This window comes from Neltuma alba, unplaced genomic scaffold, assembly GCF_004799145.2.
Source record: "Neltuma alba isolate B1F8T4 unplaced genomic scaffold, ASM479914v2 tig00002863_pilon, whole genome shotgun sequence".
Lineage (NCBI taxonomy): Eukaryota > Viridiplantae > Streptophyta > Magnoliopsida > Fabales > Fabaceae > Neltuma > Neltuma alba.
In genome coordinates, this window is record NW_021633048.1 from 522905 (window position 1) to 538020 (window position 15116).

Sequence of the window (15116 nt, forward strand, 5' to 3'; positions counted from 1 at the left end):
GAGAAAATAGATTGGGTCTTATAATTAGGACCAAATAAAAAGTCAAATTGAGTCTTATAATAAAGATCGGAGGAGTATTAACGTATTGTTGAATATTGTTTCCTAAGCCTAAGTTTTGTAGACCCATGTGCCTCATATAATATTATTACGCGTAACTTTCCCTTCCACCCACTCATTTTTAATTATTTTTTTCCCTACTGGCTGACTGGGTGACCATGAAGATTGACTCGCGTGATGCACTGTCATTCTCATTTTGCCTGCTTTTGTCTCTTAACTACATTTTAATTCTACTATCGATCCTACAAATTATAACAACATGAGCTCCCTCGCAAGCCCCAGATGGAACAAGACCGGCTCGTCCCACTGCTTCTGCAACTTTTCACAATTTCTATGAACATGTTCATCATGATCATGCATAATATATATATGTGTGTTTGGAAAAAGATACTATATCCGGTCCTAATTATAAGAGCTAGCTGACTAATTGGAAAAAATTAAGGAAAGAAGTTAAGTTATTTATTTGTAATAAATAGGTGTTGTTTTTCTTAAAATATCCTTGCTAATCAAGTATATTGGCTAGAACTACTATTGTTAGAAGGACTATCTTAAAAAAAATGTATAAATATAAGAGACAAAGTGAATTGAGGTATTATATTTAAGATTAAAATAAAAGTCAAACAAAATCTTATATTAAGGACCGGAGATAGTATAAATACACTCGTTTTTCCTATTAAAAAAATGGTACAATGATTTGAAACAATATTTAACATGAGAAAAGACCATATCATCATTAGCGGAGGAGGGAGAAGAAGAAATTGAGTTGGAAGTGCAGTAATGGGTGGTGATATGATAATGCGATTAGAGAGTTAGTTAATGAGGCAGGCAGGGAGGTCGTTATCATGGAATGTTTTGGTTGAAGTATGATTCCATATATGTATGTATATACGATGGAGTTGTATATTATCAAAGTCAGATATGTATGACCATATATATATTTATATATATATATAGAGAGAGAGAGAGAGAGCTTAGTTTGAAGTCAAAGATGGAATACGAGAGTCTTGTTTGTTGCAGTTTACTTGGGAAAGAAAACAAAGGAAAACACAATGAAAGATATGCGGAAGATCATGACGGGTTGACCCTGTGTAAACCAAACAATGAGATATTGCCTTTCATGCTTCAGTCTCACCTATTTATTTTCCAAGCTGCACGTCTTGGGATAAGACCTGTTTTTTTTTTTTTCTCCTTAAAGAAAACTACTCCCTCCTTCTTTATTATAAGAGACAAATAACTGAAGTACGTTGATAAAAAAAACAGTTAAAATTAGTTAAAAACAATTAATGTGTAAAAAGTATAATTTTTTTCCAAAAATACCCTCATTAATAAGGAGAGAGAATAATTAAATTATTAAAAGAAAGAGAAGTGGGAGGAAGAGAGAGTGTGAGTTGGAGATAATAAATATGGGTAAAATAGTAAATCAACACAAAAAAGTAGAGACAACTTGTAAGTGTCTCTTATATATAGGAACATGCCATAAGCATCAAATGTCTCTTATAATAAGGAACGGAGGGAGTAATTTCTTTCTGACAACTCAATTTTTAAACTCTGATTCAATGCAATTCATTCCTTTTGATTTTCAGTCAGTTAAAACTCACTTCCTAAACTTCAACACATTACAAATGAATCCCTCTAATTTTAACTATTTAAAAAAAAGTCATTATGGAATATATAATGTATTTCTTAAAATATAAAGACTAACATTTCAAATGTCTTAAATTACAAGAATTAAATTTTATCAAGTCAAAGGTTAAAACTAAGTTACAGTTGAATTAAAACTATAAAAATTAAATTGCATTAAATTAAAGCTCAAGGACTGGATAGAATCCATGTCAAAAGTACAGAGACAAAAATATTGATGCATTGAAATATTTGAACCATTCATCCGTGTTATGTGCTATTACTCTTGGTAAAGAATTTTTTAAAATTATAACCTATGTGTTTCTTTTTCTTTTTCTGGACATTATTAAAATTATATTAGTACGTATTTTCCATTTGGATAATATTAACATAGAAAAACATGTGCACACGATAAATGATTCCGGCAATAAAATATAATAATATATTTCTTCATAAATCATTTGGTTGAATTTTATGGCATTGTGGCCCGAGATGATCAGATTTTCTCTTTCAAATATGAGAATCTTTGAAAAATATGAAGAAACGGGCAGCAAAGTCTGAGTATAATAATGCAATATGCAGAGACCCATCTTAAATAATTTCAATGCAAATTATTTAAGAGTTTTTTTTTTTTAATTTTAGAAAAGTCAGTACATATTTTTTTTACAAATAATTAATTTAATTATTTTTTTTGATCTATTTGAATTAGTTAAGTAAATCTTCTTGAAATCTTCTTCAAACGTGAAGAAAAATATCCTTAATCTAGAATAGACTCCAATCTCTTATTTTTAGTTTTATGAAGGGAAAAAAGCACTAACGGTGTGGGTGAAGGGGATGCATTTGAGTGGAAGTTTTATAATAAGAGGAGTTTACTTAGTTAGAAAATTTCATAGTAAGTAATTAGTGAGGGATATTGGGTGGAAAAAATTATTATAAAACATACCAAATATTTTAATAATAAAAATGAAAGGGAGTAAATGTTTTATAGAAAGGCAGGCAATAATTAATATATTTTGTATTTGAATAGACAAGCAGAAATGACGGCTTCGTCAACACCAACTTGCGTCCAAAGTCTGTGTTAGGAGTTCCTTTGAGTGTTGGAGGCATCCTTTTTCAATAATTAACAATTCAACTTTGTCTACCTCCAATCGCTGTGCTTCTTTCCCCGTTTACGCTCTTTTTTTTATTTTGAGCTGCGGCACCATTTCAACTTTCACACCTTGATTTTTTTTTATAAAAAAAGTATGTATTTTATAAAATTAATTTCTTCAAAAATTTGTACGAGGATGCTATTTTCTTGGACAAAATAAAAAATTAATTTACTCAAAAAACCAAACAAAATTACATAATTAAAAAGAAGATAAGAGATTAATTTGGACAGGATTTAGATTTTCCCCACTATCTTTCCCATCCTCCTTCCCTCCACTACTCTCCTTTTCTTTTGTCAACCATTGTATCAAAACTCCAACAGTTCATATTTAATATTTTATAAAAAAAATTATTATAAAAATAGATAAATAAATATAAACTGTTAAAATTTGATCTGAATAGTTCATAGTTGTAGACTATTATTACGGAGCAATTTTTTTTTTTTACATTTATGAATTGTTCAGACTAGATTTTAATAGTTTAAATTTATTTATTTCTTTAATAGCATTATTTTTATAAGATGTTAAATCTGGACCATTAAAATTTTGATCCAATGGTTATAAAGAGAAAATGAAGATAGTAGAGGGAAAGAGGGTGGGAAGGACAGTCAAGAGGATCTAAGTTCGCACAATTCAGATAAGCATGAGGGAGTTGATATGGTAATTGAATCTAATTTGGGTCTTTTGTAATAATTGCATGGTTACACACACAGATTACTGATTATACATCTGTTCCAAGGCTAGTTAACTAATTTTAATAGATTAAAAAATTATTTAAGTTATTTATTTATAATAAAGAGATGTTGTCCTTTTTAAAATACTTTTGATAATCGTGTGTATTAGTTAGAATTGCCATTTGATAAAACATTTAACATGTACAATTATTATAATAACTACTCTGAGAAAAATAGATGAATATGAGACAAAAAATGGATTAGAGTTTTATATTTAAAATAAAATTAAATACTAAACTAACTCTAATATTAAAAATCAGATGTAGTATAAGCTAAACTTATACTTACTCTATTGGTGTATACTTTGATAATAGGTATCAAAATTAGATAAGATAGGGCCCAAACTTAAAAGTAGGCCCAAGCTATTGTTATGGACTAGAAAAGTAGGCTAAATTAAAAAACCCTATTGGGCTCGAGATTCTGCATCTCAAGGGAACCCATTAACATTTTTAAAAAAAAATTAGACACAGGTATTTTTTTATTTGAGGTAATCATGTTTGAAATATTACCGGGTATTAATTATAGATATATTTTCTAGCAAGCATTTGAACTTTGATTTATTATGTTATAGGAAACTAGCTCTTTTTATTTGACCTATTAACATATGTTTAGAAGGTTCCAGCAACTCCCTGGTAAAAAAAAAAAAAAGTTCGAGCAACACAGAATGGGCCTCTACTATCCTTAATATACTACGAAGAAAAAAAAAATTCTACTGAATAAGTTTTGCCCAGCAGGCAAAAAAAAAAAGATAGTGTATTACCAAGAATATATTTACCGTTTCAATAAATCAATGTGGAAAATTTCAAACTTGATATAAAAATTTATTTATCATATATGACATATTTTTAATCGTCATATGTATTTGAATAAGTGGAAACGGTAACAGACGACCTCAAAGATTTCAATATACCAAAAAAAAAAAAAAGATTTGAATATACTACCTCCGGTCCTTAATATAAGATTTCGTTTGATTTTTATTTTGGTCCTAAATATAAGACCCCAATCCACTTTGTCTTTCATATTTATATACTCCTCCGGTCCTTATTATAAGACCTAATTTGACTTTTTATTTGGTCCTAATTATAAGACCCAATCCATTTTCTCTTTTATATTTATGCATTTTTTTTCCAAGATAATTCTTCTAATAATGATAGTTTTAGCCAATATACTTAATTAGCAAGGATATTTTAGGAATAACAACACTTATTTATTATAAATAACCAACTTAACTTATTTCCTTAATCTCCTCAAATAAGTCAATTGGGTCTTATAATTAGGACCGGAGGAGTATTTTTTTCTAAGAAAGTCTTTCTCATAATAATAGTTTTAGTTAATATATTTGATTCGTAAGAATATTTTAGAAAAAAAAATACTTATTTATTACAAATAACTAACTTAACTTATCTCATTAATCTTCTCAAATTAGTCAACTAGTTTTTATAATTAGGATTGGATGTAGTATTACATATGAAAGGATAGTTTCATTAATAGTAGTGGCTATTAAGTCAGTACAGTCATTTATTTCATTTCATCCCTTCAAATTTCACTGTTATTTTCTTCCTTTTTTTTTCTTTTTAATCAATATTTTTAAATGCCCGTAAATCAAAGCATTGGAGATCGGATTATCGAGTCAATAAAGTATTCAAGAATATCATGGAACATAAATGAACGTTTGGAAACAGGCGTCAAGCTTGAGATCTTGTTTCATCTTTTCCTTTACCTTTTCTTTATTCTTTATCTTTCTTTTATTTTGCCATCTTACTTTGAAGATGTTCCTTTAAAACTTTATGCTTTAAACTTAATTATATTTTATATCTTCGAATTCTATCGATTATAATTGTTTAAGTTTAGTATTTGAGATAATCTTTTGAATGAAAAGATCATAATATGTTATTGAATTCTTAGAGAAAGTTCGCTGCTTACTCAGAATGCAAAAAAAAGAAATAAAAAGATTAGTAATCAGTTCAATTAAATTTAAATTATATAGAAAACTTTAGACGTTTTTATGATTATTTTACTCATTAAAAAACTCATAAATGCATGCACCGACACATGTGTACAAAAGTCTTATATTTAAAATCGGAGGAATATTACGTAAATAAAACAGTATAAAATTTGCACAAAAGACAGTGTAAAATGTTAAAAGATTCAAAATTTATTACACACAATAGCGAAGGCATGCAGGCGTAGAAATGTCTTTTGTGTAGGCGTGTGTCTATGTATTTTTAATAAACAATGCCATTTCATTTTCCAGGAATTTCGCTCCCATCTTTTTGGTTCACAGTTAATTTAGTTAATGTAAAAATATATTGATTGTGATGGTAAACGTAAAAGTGAGCTGGCGGTATCAAATGAATAACAATTAGTGAATAAATTAATAAATTTGATGTCAAAATTTGAATTTTTTTAATTAAAAATTCAATTCAAATTTAAAACTGAGTTTTTAAAGTTTAAGTGAAGAATAAGCGAGAAACGGATCCCCTTTGCTCACAGCAGCTTTATATAGCTCAGCATAAAGCACCAGATTTGTACAAAAAAATCTTTTAAAGAAAGAAGAATGAAACATCTGAAAATATGAAACAAGTATTCTTTGTTCCTTTGTTATTCACTTCACATAGAGGTTTTCCTATACAATTGAGGCCGATTTAGAATGATTTATAAGCGGTTTTTAATCGTAATTTATAAAATCCGAAATAAGTATATAAGTGGAATTTTGTCTCGACTTATCTGAAACGCATTCATAAGTGATTTCAATCGTGATTCCAAATAGAGTCTCAATTGACACTTAAAATATATGTCCTTGGTTTGCAGGAAAGACCTCTATAATATCAGTGATGAACATAGAGATGAGAATGAAATGCAAGTAATTGTGGAAAAATGATATTATGTATGCAAGTGAAAAAAAATATTTCAATAAGCAGTATTTGTGTGTGTATTACCTCATGTTTGTGAATATAAAGTTAGAAAATGGGTTCATTTTGGTCTTGCATATAAGAACTCAATATACTTTATTTCTCAAATTTATAATTTTTTTTAAAGTAATTCCTATAGTGATTGTACATATTAAATAATTTTTATCAAGTGGTAATTTAGATGTACATGATTGATAATGATGTTTTAAGAAAGATAATACTTAGTTATTATAAATAATTAACTTAATTAATTTTTTATTATCTTTAAATTAATTATCTAATTTTTATATTGAGAATATGAGATAGTTCTATATTTTAATTTAAAGAGAATGAAGATAAATGAATAGAAAAAGAGCATTTATGCTCCTAACGGTGGAGAGAATGAGATTGAGAATGAGTCCGGGGGTCATTTAGGGTTTTCACGTGGAATTCCATGCTTTTTCTGTGGCAATGGAATCATGTTGGGGCTGAATTGTTTTATTCCCGTTGGAATGGAATCAATAAAGGAATTCAATGCATCTTACCAAATTCAAAGTTTTTAAATGGATGACCAATTTGAAGAGTAGTGCAACTATTCTCTGGCTTAGTTTGAATTGAAACCAAAAAAAATTGAATTTTTCATAGAATTTATCGTAAAAATATTTGTGGAGATCAAAACTTCTGAAGTTACAAGTATTTTTCTTAGAATCATAAACAATTTGTTAAAATTAATTTTAATGAATTAAAGATCCTAATTTTTTCTTCTTTGTTTTTTCAACGTGCAAAGTATCTCTTTAATTAAAGCCTTAATGGGTGGTTGTGAATTCAAATCTTTCTAGGTGGGTTGTGATGTGTAAGTTCAATTTTTCATAAAAGGTAAGAGGCTGTGCATGCAAAAAAAAAAAAAAATCTCTGCAAGTGAAAATTTAGCTAAACAAACAATAAAAGATTAAGCAGGTTGGTTAAAGTTAAGTTACGTGAAAATTTAGATAAATAATCAGTAAAATATTTTCATGGAAATTACATAAGAAGGTCTATTGAGAGCAATACTTAAAATAGTTATTCATAACTTTCAAAAAAATTAATATAATTTTTAGTCTCTCAAATTTTTTTTTCATTTTAATTTTACTCCCTCAAATTTTAAATTATAAGTTTTTATCTGAATAAAATAATTTATTTTTTTATTAAATTATAGAAACGGATATTTTAAATAAAAAATTAATGATTTTATAATTTGGAAAAGGATGAGGTCAAAAAAACATAATTTGGAAAAAGAAACAATGGGAAATGAAAGAACGGAGGAGGGGGAAAGAAGAACGTGAGGAGGAAGTTACACGTCCTTTTACTTTTAACAAAAGCAGATTCTGCTCTGCTCTCTCTCTCTCTCTGGTTTGGTTCTTTCTCGGAAACCTCACTCTTCCAGTCTTCCTTCCCTCTCCCACTTCTTCCATTTGTACCTCCTTCTGTTTCCCACGTCACTCTCACATATGGGACCTGTTTGGAGGAGTTTTAAAAATTTTCTATAATCATATTTTATATAAATCAAAACAAAACTCTTTTTATATATTTATCTCGTATTTTATAAATTATTATTAAAAAAACTATTTATAAACTCCAAACTAGTTTATCATGTCCCCTTCATTGCCTTACCTTATCTCCCAACCTTCTAGTATTTTTCAAAATCATTACTTCTGAAGAAGACTACGTGTAATAAATTTAAATTCATCGTATGAATTGTTGGGAAAAAGTTCACGTTTTCAGCATGAAACTGCCGGGATCTTTCTCGGAAAGCCCCATTCAAATTTCAAGTTTATTCCTTTTTTTTTTAATTTAATTTGAAATACTCGTATCTTTATTTATTTCTTCAATTGAACCTTTTTCCACATATGGGCCATCGTGATTCTTGTTTCTTGACCCTTTTAACTTATTTTTCAAAATAATTTCTTAATTGATGATTCTCACATAAGGCATATAAAATATCAGACATAGAAGGCGGTGACTGGGCAATAGAGGTAGTGGAAGCAAAGCCAGCCATGATCATCATCAAGCTCGTCGTCACGCTGCTTTTGCTAGCGACAGTATTTGCAACTTCGGAAGGTACAAGCTTCATCTACAATGGCTTCCGCTCTGCTAATTTAGCCATTGACGGCGTTTCTTCCCTCCTCTCCGACGGCCTTCTCCGACTCACCAGCGGCACCAAGCAACAAAAAGGTCACGCCTTTTACTCTGAGCCTATAGCATTCGTCAAAAACTCGTCTTTCTCTACCTCTTTCGTTTTCGCCATTAGATCTGAATACCCGACTCTGAGTGGTCATGGAATAGCTTTCGTAATTTCTTCAACAAAGACACTCCCAGGTGCTCTGCCCAGTCAATTCCTTGGCCTCTTCAATGAAACTAACAATGGCCACCCCACAAACCATGTACTCGCAGTAGAACTCGACACCATTCAGAACAGCGAGTTCGAGGATATCAATGATAACCATGTCGGAATTGACATTAACGGCTTGAATTCAGTGAAATCTGCTCCTGCTGGATATTATGCTGATGGGTCTCAGTTTCAGAACTTGAGCCTTATCAGTGGCCTTCCAATGCAAGTGTGGCTGGACTATGATGGCGGCAAGAATCAAATTAGTGTCACCTTGGCTCCAATCAATGTTAAAAAACCAGAGACTCCATTGTTAACGTTGTCCCATGATCTTTCCCGCATTCTAAGGAGGTCTAGTTATGTCGGATTCTCATCTTCCACGGGTTCAATCTCAACTTCTCATTATATTCTTGGTTGGAGCTTTAAGCTTAATGGGAAGGCTGAAAACCTCGTAATCACTGAACTCCCAAAGCTTCCTCAACTAGCTGATGGTAAAAACGAGCAGTCTATGATTTTGCTAGTTGGAATGCCTTTGATTTCTGTCTGTTTAATTTTTCTGTTAAGTTTGTCTGTTGTTCATTTTATAAAGAGAAAAAAGAAGTTTTCTGAGATGCTTGAAGATTGGGAGCAAGACTACGGTCCTCACAGGTTCAAATACAAGGATCTCTACATTGCCACAAAGGGATTCAGAGAGGAATTGCTTCTGGGAAGTGGTGGTTTTGGTAGAGTCTACAAAGGGATAATGCCAATTTCAAAAATTGAGGTTGCTGTGAAAAGAGTATCCCATGAATCTCGACAAGGTATGAGGGAATTTGTGGCAGAAATTGTAAGTATTGGTCGTCTTCGTCATCGAAACCTTGTACCTCTTTTAGGGTATTGCAGGCGAAAAGGAGAACTTCTTTTAGTTTATGATTTCATGCCAAATGGAAGCTTGGATAAATACCTCTATAATCAACCTAGAGTGACATTGAACTGGACACAGAGATTTCGGATCATCAAAGGGATAGCTTCAGGATTATGCTATTTGCATGAGGAATGGGAGCAAGTGGTTGTTCACAGAGACATAAAAGCCAGCAACATTCTTCTAGATTCAGAATTAAATGGAAGGTTAGGGGATTTTGGTCTTGCAAGATTATGTGACCACGGCAGTGATCCTCAAACCACACACGTGGTCGGAACTCTTGGGTATCTTGCCCCAGAGCAAACCAGAATAAGGAAGGCCACGACAAGCTCAGATGTTTTTGCTTTTGGTGCTTTCACGCTTGAGGTCGTGTGTGGAAGAAGGCCTATAGAGCAAGGAGGAGGAAGCGACGGTGTCGTTTTGGTGGATTGGGTTTATGGTTTCTTCAGAAGGGGTGAAATTGTTGAGGCAAAGGATCAGAATTTACCTATGGGAAGAGAGTATAGGGAAGGGGAGGTGGAATTGGCCTTGAAACTTGGGCTTCTGTGTTCAAATTCTGAACCATTAAGGAGGCCTAACATGCGTCAAGTTGTGCAATATTTAAATGGGGATGTACCTTTGCCTGATTTGTCTTCATTAATATCATCATCATCATCTTCTGGGTTAACGTTTGGGCATCGTCAAGAGACTCATCATGATTCTGCCATGTCCTTCCCATCTTCTATAGACGGCTCATTTTCTCAGAGTTCGTCCATAGCTGAGTCTCTTTTATCCGGAGGTAGATGATTTTGGTCTTCCAAATGCGTATGATTATTGATTTGTGTATTGGTACTTCCTTTCACTTATTTTTTTCATTTTAATTTTCGATAGGATCTTGATTTTACTGTTTGGTTTTTGTATTCTATGGTTGTTGGAAAGGAAATACGATAGTTTACCAAAGTATTGATGCTCGGTATAGTTGGGAGAAACTATGTTGTTATAGATACCAACAATTTGTGTATGAATCAATTGTTTGCTAAAAACTCGTGAACAACAAAACACTTCCAATAAGACATTTACAAATTTACTCATGGCAACTTGAAATTTTAATAAATAAATTAATAAAAACTTAAGGAAAAAAATAACGAAATACAAATAAGTACTTTCTGATTCTGGACGACACACATTGGTGTCGATTCTAAAAAACTCGTTCAACGCAGCGTGATCGGAGCAGCAAAGAAGTCGTTCATCCATCACGAATTCAATAGTATCTGTGCAATTTCAGATATAAATACTCCATATGTAGTATAACTGACTAGTCAAGTTACATATATTACGCCAGCAAAACAGGAGAGAGGTGATGAGGCTGGACCACTTCATACGCGTCTCAGAAACATAAACATTTTTACATTTCAAATGTACTCTTTGGTTCGGAAATTAGAGCCACCTCCATGGCACATTGCCACTATATTTCTCTTTGCCGTGAAATAGTCCTAGATATTCGCCGCGTAAAGGGAATCTTTTTCACGCAGTTTTCAAGCAGTCTTCCCCATGATATTCCCCAACTCAATCTATTGTAACTCGTACGATGAAAAACTGAAGCCCAATCTGCCTTCATTTGTGGATTTCAACTCAAGCTTCTGGAAAGGGCTGTAAAAAGTCCATGTACTTAAAAGCCTTCCTAAGGGAATAAGTAAATTAACAGAATAACAGGTGAAAAAAAAATTGATTTGAATCGTACTTGCTTCTTCTGGTCAAAAGGGGATGGGGGGAATCGTCCTTGCTTCAGGTATTTGTGTTCGTGTAAAAATAAATCAAAATCAAAATCAAACTCGAAATGTATAATAAAACTTATGGTATAGGAGGCATTAAGTGTATTTTAGGCAAACCTCAGGGAATTTAATATAATTTACTCAAAAGGGGGGGGGATTGCTTGTAATTTCATGGTATGATGTAGATAGAAATACTAAAACAGTTATAGTTAGTTCACAGGAAAAAGTTATTGGGGTTTCATTAGTGGTAAAGGGTCAAAAGCCTACGGGGTTGAGTAAGTATCTACTGGGGCTTTATTATAGCGGGGCTAACCCATATCAGCAATTCTAGATAAATACAAAGAACATAAGGAAATAATCACGCCGAAGCAATGCTGAAGCATTGGGATCCAAAATTAAAGTACGAAAGAAGAGAAAAATTACCTGCTATTGGGGTCATAGTAGAACCCACTGATAGAACCATCAATACAAGAAAAACAGACATAGTAAAAGCCAGCTATAGTTAACCCGCAATCTGTTCCAACATTCACAAAGTACTGCTCTTTCCATCTCTGCAGTAATGGAGTCATGAAAAGTGTCAAAGATTTAATTTCAGATAAAGAAATTTAATTCTTTGAACAAATTGATCATTCTTTACACAATCTAAATCAAGTTACCATAAAAATGTGAGGATAATTGCTCAGGTCCAATGACTTGCCACCATCAGCTTCCACTTGGGCCTGAAAAGAATGAAATTCATTATAACAGTCCACGGGATGCATATGAAATCATGCGACAAGAAACTGTCAACCTGTAGTGGAGAGAAAGATGAAAACTTCGTCCAGTGCCTTATATCATCATCTGGTCTGGAAAGAAAACAAAACAAAAATTCATCAACGCATAGAAGTTTTGCCTGTAAATCTCAGGCAATATGAAAATATCCACACTAAGATGTGTGGCATCAATATTAACAATAGGCTACATGGGCAAACAAAATTTATTCCATATTGAAACATACGTTGCTTCCCATTTGCCAGTAAAGAAAGTATAATTCTTGGCATCAACAATCTCCCCTTCCCAGAAGGTTACTACCTGAGTAAATAATTCAAGACAAAGTGAATGCAATGGATATCTCTCTAGGAAAACTTGTTTGATAAAGGCCAATAATAAACTCTTACTAATAAATAACCATTAGGACAAATTTGAGGCAGGAGAAATAAAAGAATACGGCAATCTCAGCTGAAATTGCTTCTGTTTAAGCCCTACTGGACATGTTATAATCTGGAATATTACCAACCTTGCTCTATCCTGAACGTTTATAATATGAACACATACATACTAAAAGAAGTAAAGAACAGAATACAGATAGAAAACTAGCTAATGCCAGATCACTTTGGACATTTGTACAATGTAAAATGAGAAAAGTGACATCTAACTAAGCATATTAACAATCAATATTTTAGGCTCAAGCCTGCAATTGATAATGAAGATCTAAACATTCATAACACGAGTTGGCTAGCTCACCAGTAACAACAATCGTTGTTACCAACAAATTAAAGTGCAAAGAATAATATATTTTGAAAAAAAAAAATGTTCATCAGATAACCATAAACATGTGTATGAGCAATCCATATAGAAATGGGTTGCTTAATCTGCCAAAAAATATTAAAAATGATTTTATAAGTAACTAGAGTCCATTGTGGCCAACAGTAATTGGCACAATAAATAATTCAAATAAATTTGAACATAAGGTAAAGCATAACTGCTAAAGGAGTAAAGTAATAAACTGGTGAATCACACAGACAAGAGTAGTCTTGAATCTTGATTCCTTTCATGTATTCTTGTTAGGATGGAACAAGAAAAAGAAAATTCTCACCGGAGTGTCTGCCATAGGAACATTCAGAGCTTCCATAGTGCCACATAGGTACCCATGTTCAAGGTCACATCCCTGTATACGCACATTTACTCTCCATGCTTCATCCTTTTGTAGGCTAGAAACATTCTGGGTGCCGGAAAAAGCCTGCAAGATATAAGTGACTTGAGCACATAATGCAAAAATTACCAGGTGAAAGATGAAAATAACAAAGTGGTCTACAAGTTGCTTCACCAAGACACTCCCTCTCAATTACATGCATTTGGGACTTTTTAGTCAGAAGTCAGAACTTGATTCTTAAGCATAGCCATGAAAGATTTCAAGTAAACAACAAAAGAAACTAATCTGTCACAAAAGAACCAAGCTTCGTAGCATCCATGAGATATGCATAATTTCCTCACAAGCACCATGATCATAAATTCTATAATAAGACATAAGTAATCACCAACCCAAAACCTCGCTATTTTGATTTACAACTTGAAACTAGTGTGCTCTGCTGATGACAATCAGGTAATAAGAAGTTGAGGAATCAGTAAACTCTAACTTGCTAAGAAAAAGAGAATAAGAAAACTCTAATTCGAGCAGCTTGTTCGATTTCTTGTACATTTTCCTGATCCGTATGATTCAAAGGGGGCATCAAAGGATAAAAATGAGAATAAGAAACTTACCTGGCCAGCACCTAAAAGTGTACAAGCTTGGAATGATGTCTGACCAGAATTTGCACCTACAGAAACAATCAGACGAAAACGGAAATGTTACCATGGATAATTGTATTCAGAATAGAAAAATAACAGGAATAATAAATAGAAAATGCATCCAAGAATGGATATTTGTGGTTAACAATATCAATGGGGCGGAAAGGTAGAGATACCTGAAACCTGAGAAGGAGTCGAACTCTCTAATACTCTCACAGGCATTTCTTAAACCGATTTAATTTCCTTGAAAATGGAGAAATTGCACACTGCAACTCCACCAACAGGAGAAAGGGACAATTTCAATGGAATCGGTCTTCTATCCTCCGTTTCGCGACGAAGCCAGGTAAAGAAGAAGAATCCATTTTTTTTTGTACAAAAATTTGAGGCAGGCTTAGAAGAAAAACCATTTTGTTCTCGGGAGAAGAAAATTTAACAGATAACACCCAAAGTTGAAGCCCAATCTAATTTTTGTCGGTGAGAAAAACCCAATCCATTTTTGGGCCAATCAATCCCAATCCTCATATAAACTTATCAATTATCAATAAACGTTTTTTTTGGGTACAATTATCAATAAATATTTTATTTTTAAGCATATGCAATGACCTTCATTATTAATAATTTCTACTTATAGGCTTGCCTTAATTTGATCCTTGTGAATAAATTTATTATCAACAAAAACATATCAGTGAGACGGATGATGACGACAAATAAATAAATAATCTCCATAATATTATATAATGGTTACTTAAACAATAACACGAAAATTTTATTTTAATAAAAAGTTTTTTTTATAACTCGTAATATTATTATTTTTTATAGTAAGAAAAATATAAGTGAATCGAGTTGGGGGCAGAGTTTACAATTTAAACCAAATTTACTGACATACTTGTTTTTTTTTGGGGCAAATTTACTGATATACTTATAAATTGTCCAGTAGTAAAATCTTGACATCTTATCATTTATTTTATTTATAGTAATTAATTTTTTTTACCAAATTCATAGTAATTAAATTGACATATATGGTTGGCAAAAAAAAAAAAGTTGACATATATAAAAAGTATTGTTAATACTTGTTATATTTTCGAAGTTTTAGATTAGAAGG

General features: G+C 31.9%; 2 protein-coding genes across 3 annotated transcripts; one reads left to right on the top strand and one right to left on the bottom strand.

The window, feature by feature from the left end:
• Positions 1–8426: 8426 nt before the first annotated feature.
• LOC114739622 (L-type lectin-domain containing receptor kinase IV.1-like) lies at positions 8427–11157 on the top strand. The gene has a single exon (XM_028927700.1). It carries the CDS (start codon positions 8484–8486, stop codon positions 10500–10502), a length of 2019 nt encoding a protein of 672 aa, XP_028783533.1. The 5' UTR covers positions 8427–8483; the 3' UTR covers positions 10503–11157.
• Positions 10869–14364, bottom strand: LOC114739623 (glucose-induced degradation protein 4 homolog). 2 transcript variants are annotated; one of them, XM_028927702.1, is made up of 8 exons: positions 14191–14364; positions 13988–14043; positions 13323–13466; positions 12465–12538; positions 12258–12312; positions 12124–12186; positions 11891–12018; positions 10869–11376 (listed from the first exon to the last, which is right to left on the bottom strand). In XM_028927702.1, the coding sequence occupies exons 1-8, from the start codon at positions 14234–14236 to the stop codon at positions 11328–11330; spliced, it is 615 nt and encodes a 204-aa protein (XP_028783535.1). In that variant the 5' UTR covers positions 14237–14364; the 3' UTR covers positions 10869–11327. The 2 variants fall into 2 exon arrangements, with proteins under 2 accessions (XP_028783535.1, XP_028783534.1); XM_028927701.1 differs by having other exon boundaries at positions 10923–11345; positions 14191–14362.
• Between the last annotated feature and the right edge of the window lie 752 nt (positions 14365–15116).

Bases quoted from the DNA above. Each gene is read 5' to 3' on its own strand.
- LOC114739623 (XM_028927701.1), bottom strand. From the start codon at position 14,236: ATGCCTGTGAGAGTATTAGAGAGTTCGACTCCTTCTCAGGTTTCAG. The intron at 13,467-13,987 runs GTAAGTTTCTTA...TATATCTTGCAG, and splicing joins CACTTTTAGGTGCTGGCCAG to GCTTTTTCCGGCACCCAGAA. The intron at 12,019-12,123 runs GTAACTTGATTT...CCATTACTGCAG, and splicing joins ATTATCCTCACATTTTTATG to AGATGGAAAGAGCAGTACTT.
- LOC114739622 (XM_028927700.1), top strand. From the start codon at position 8,484: ATGATCATCATCAAGCTCGTCGTCACGCTGCTTTTGCTAGCGACAGTA.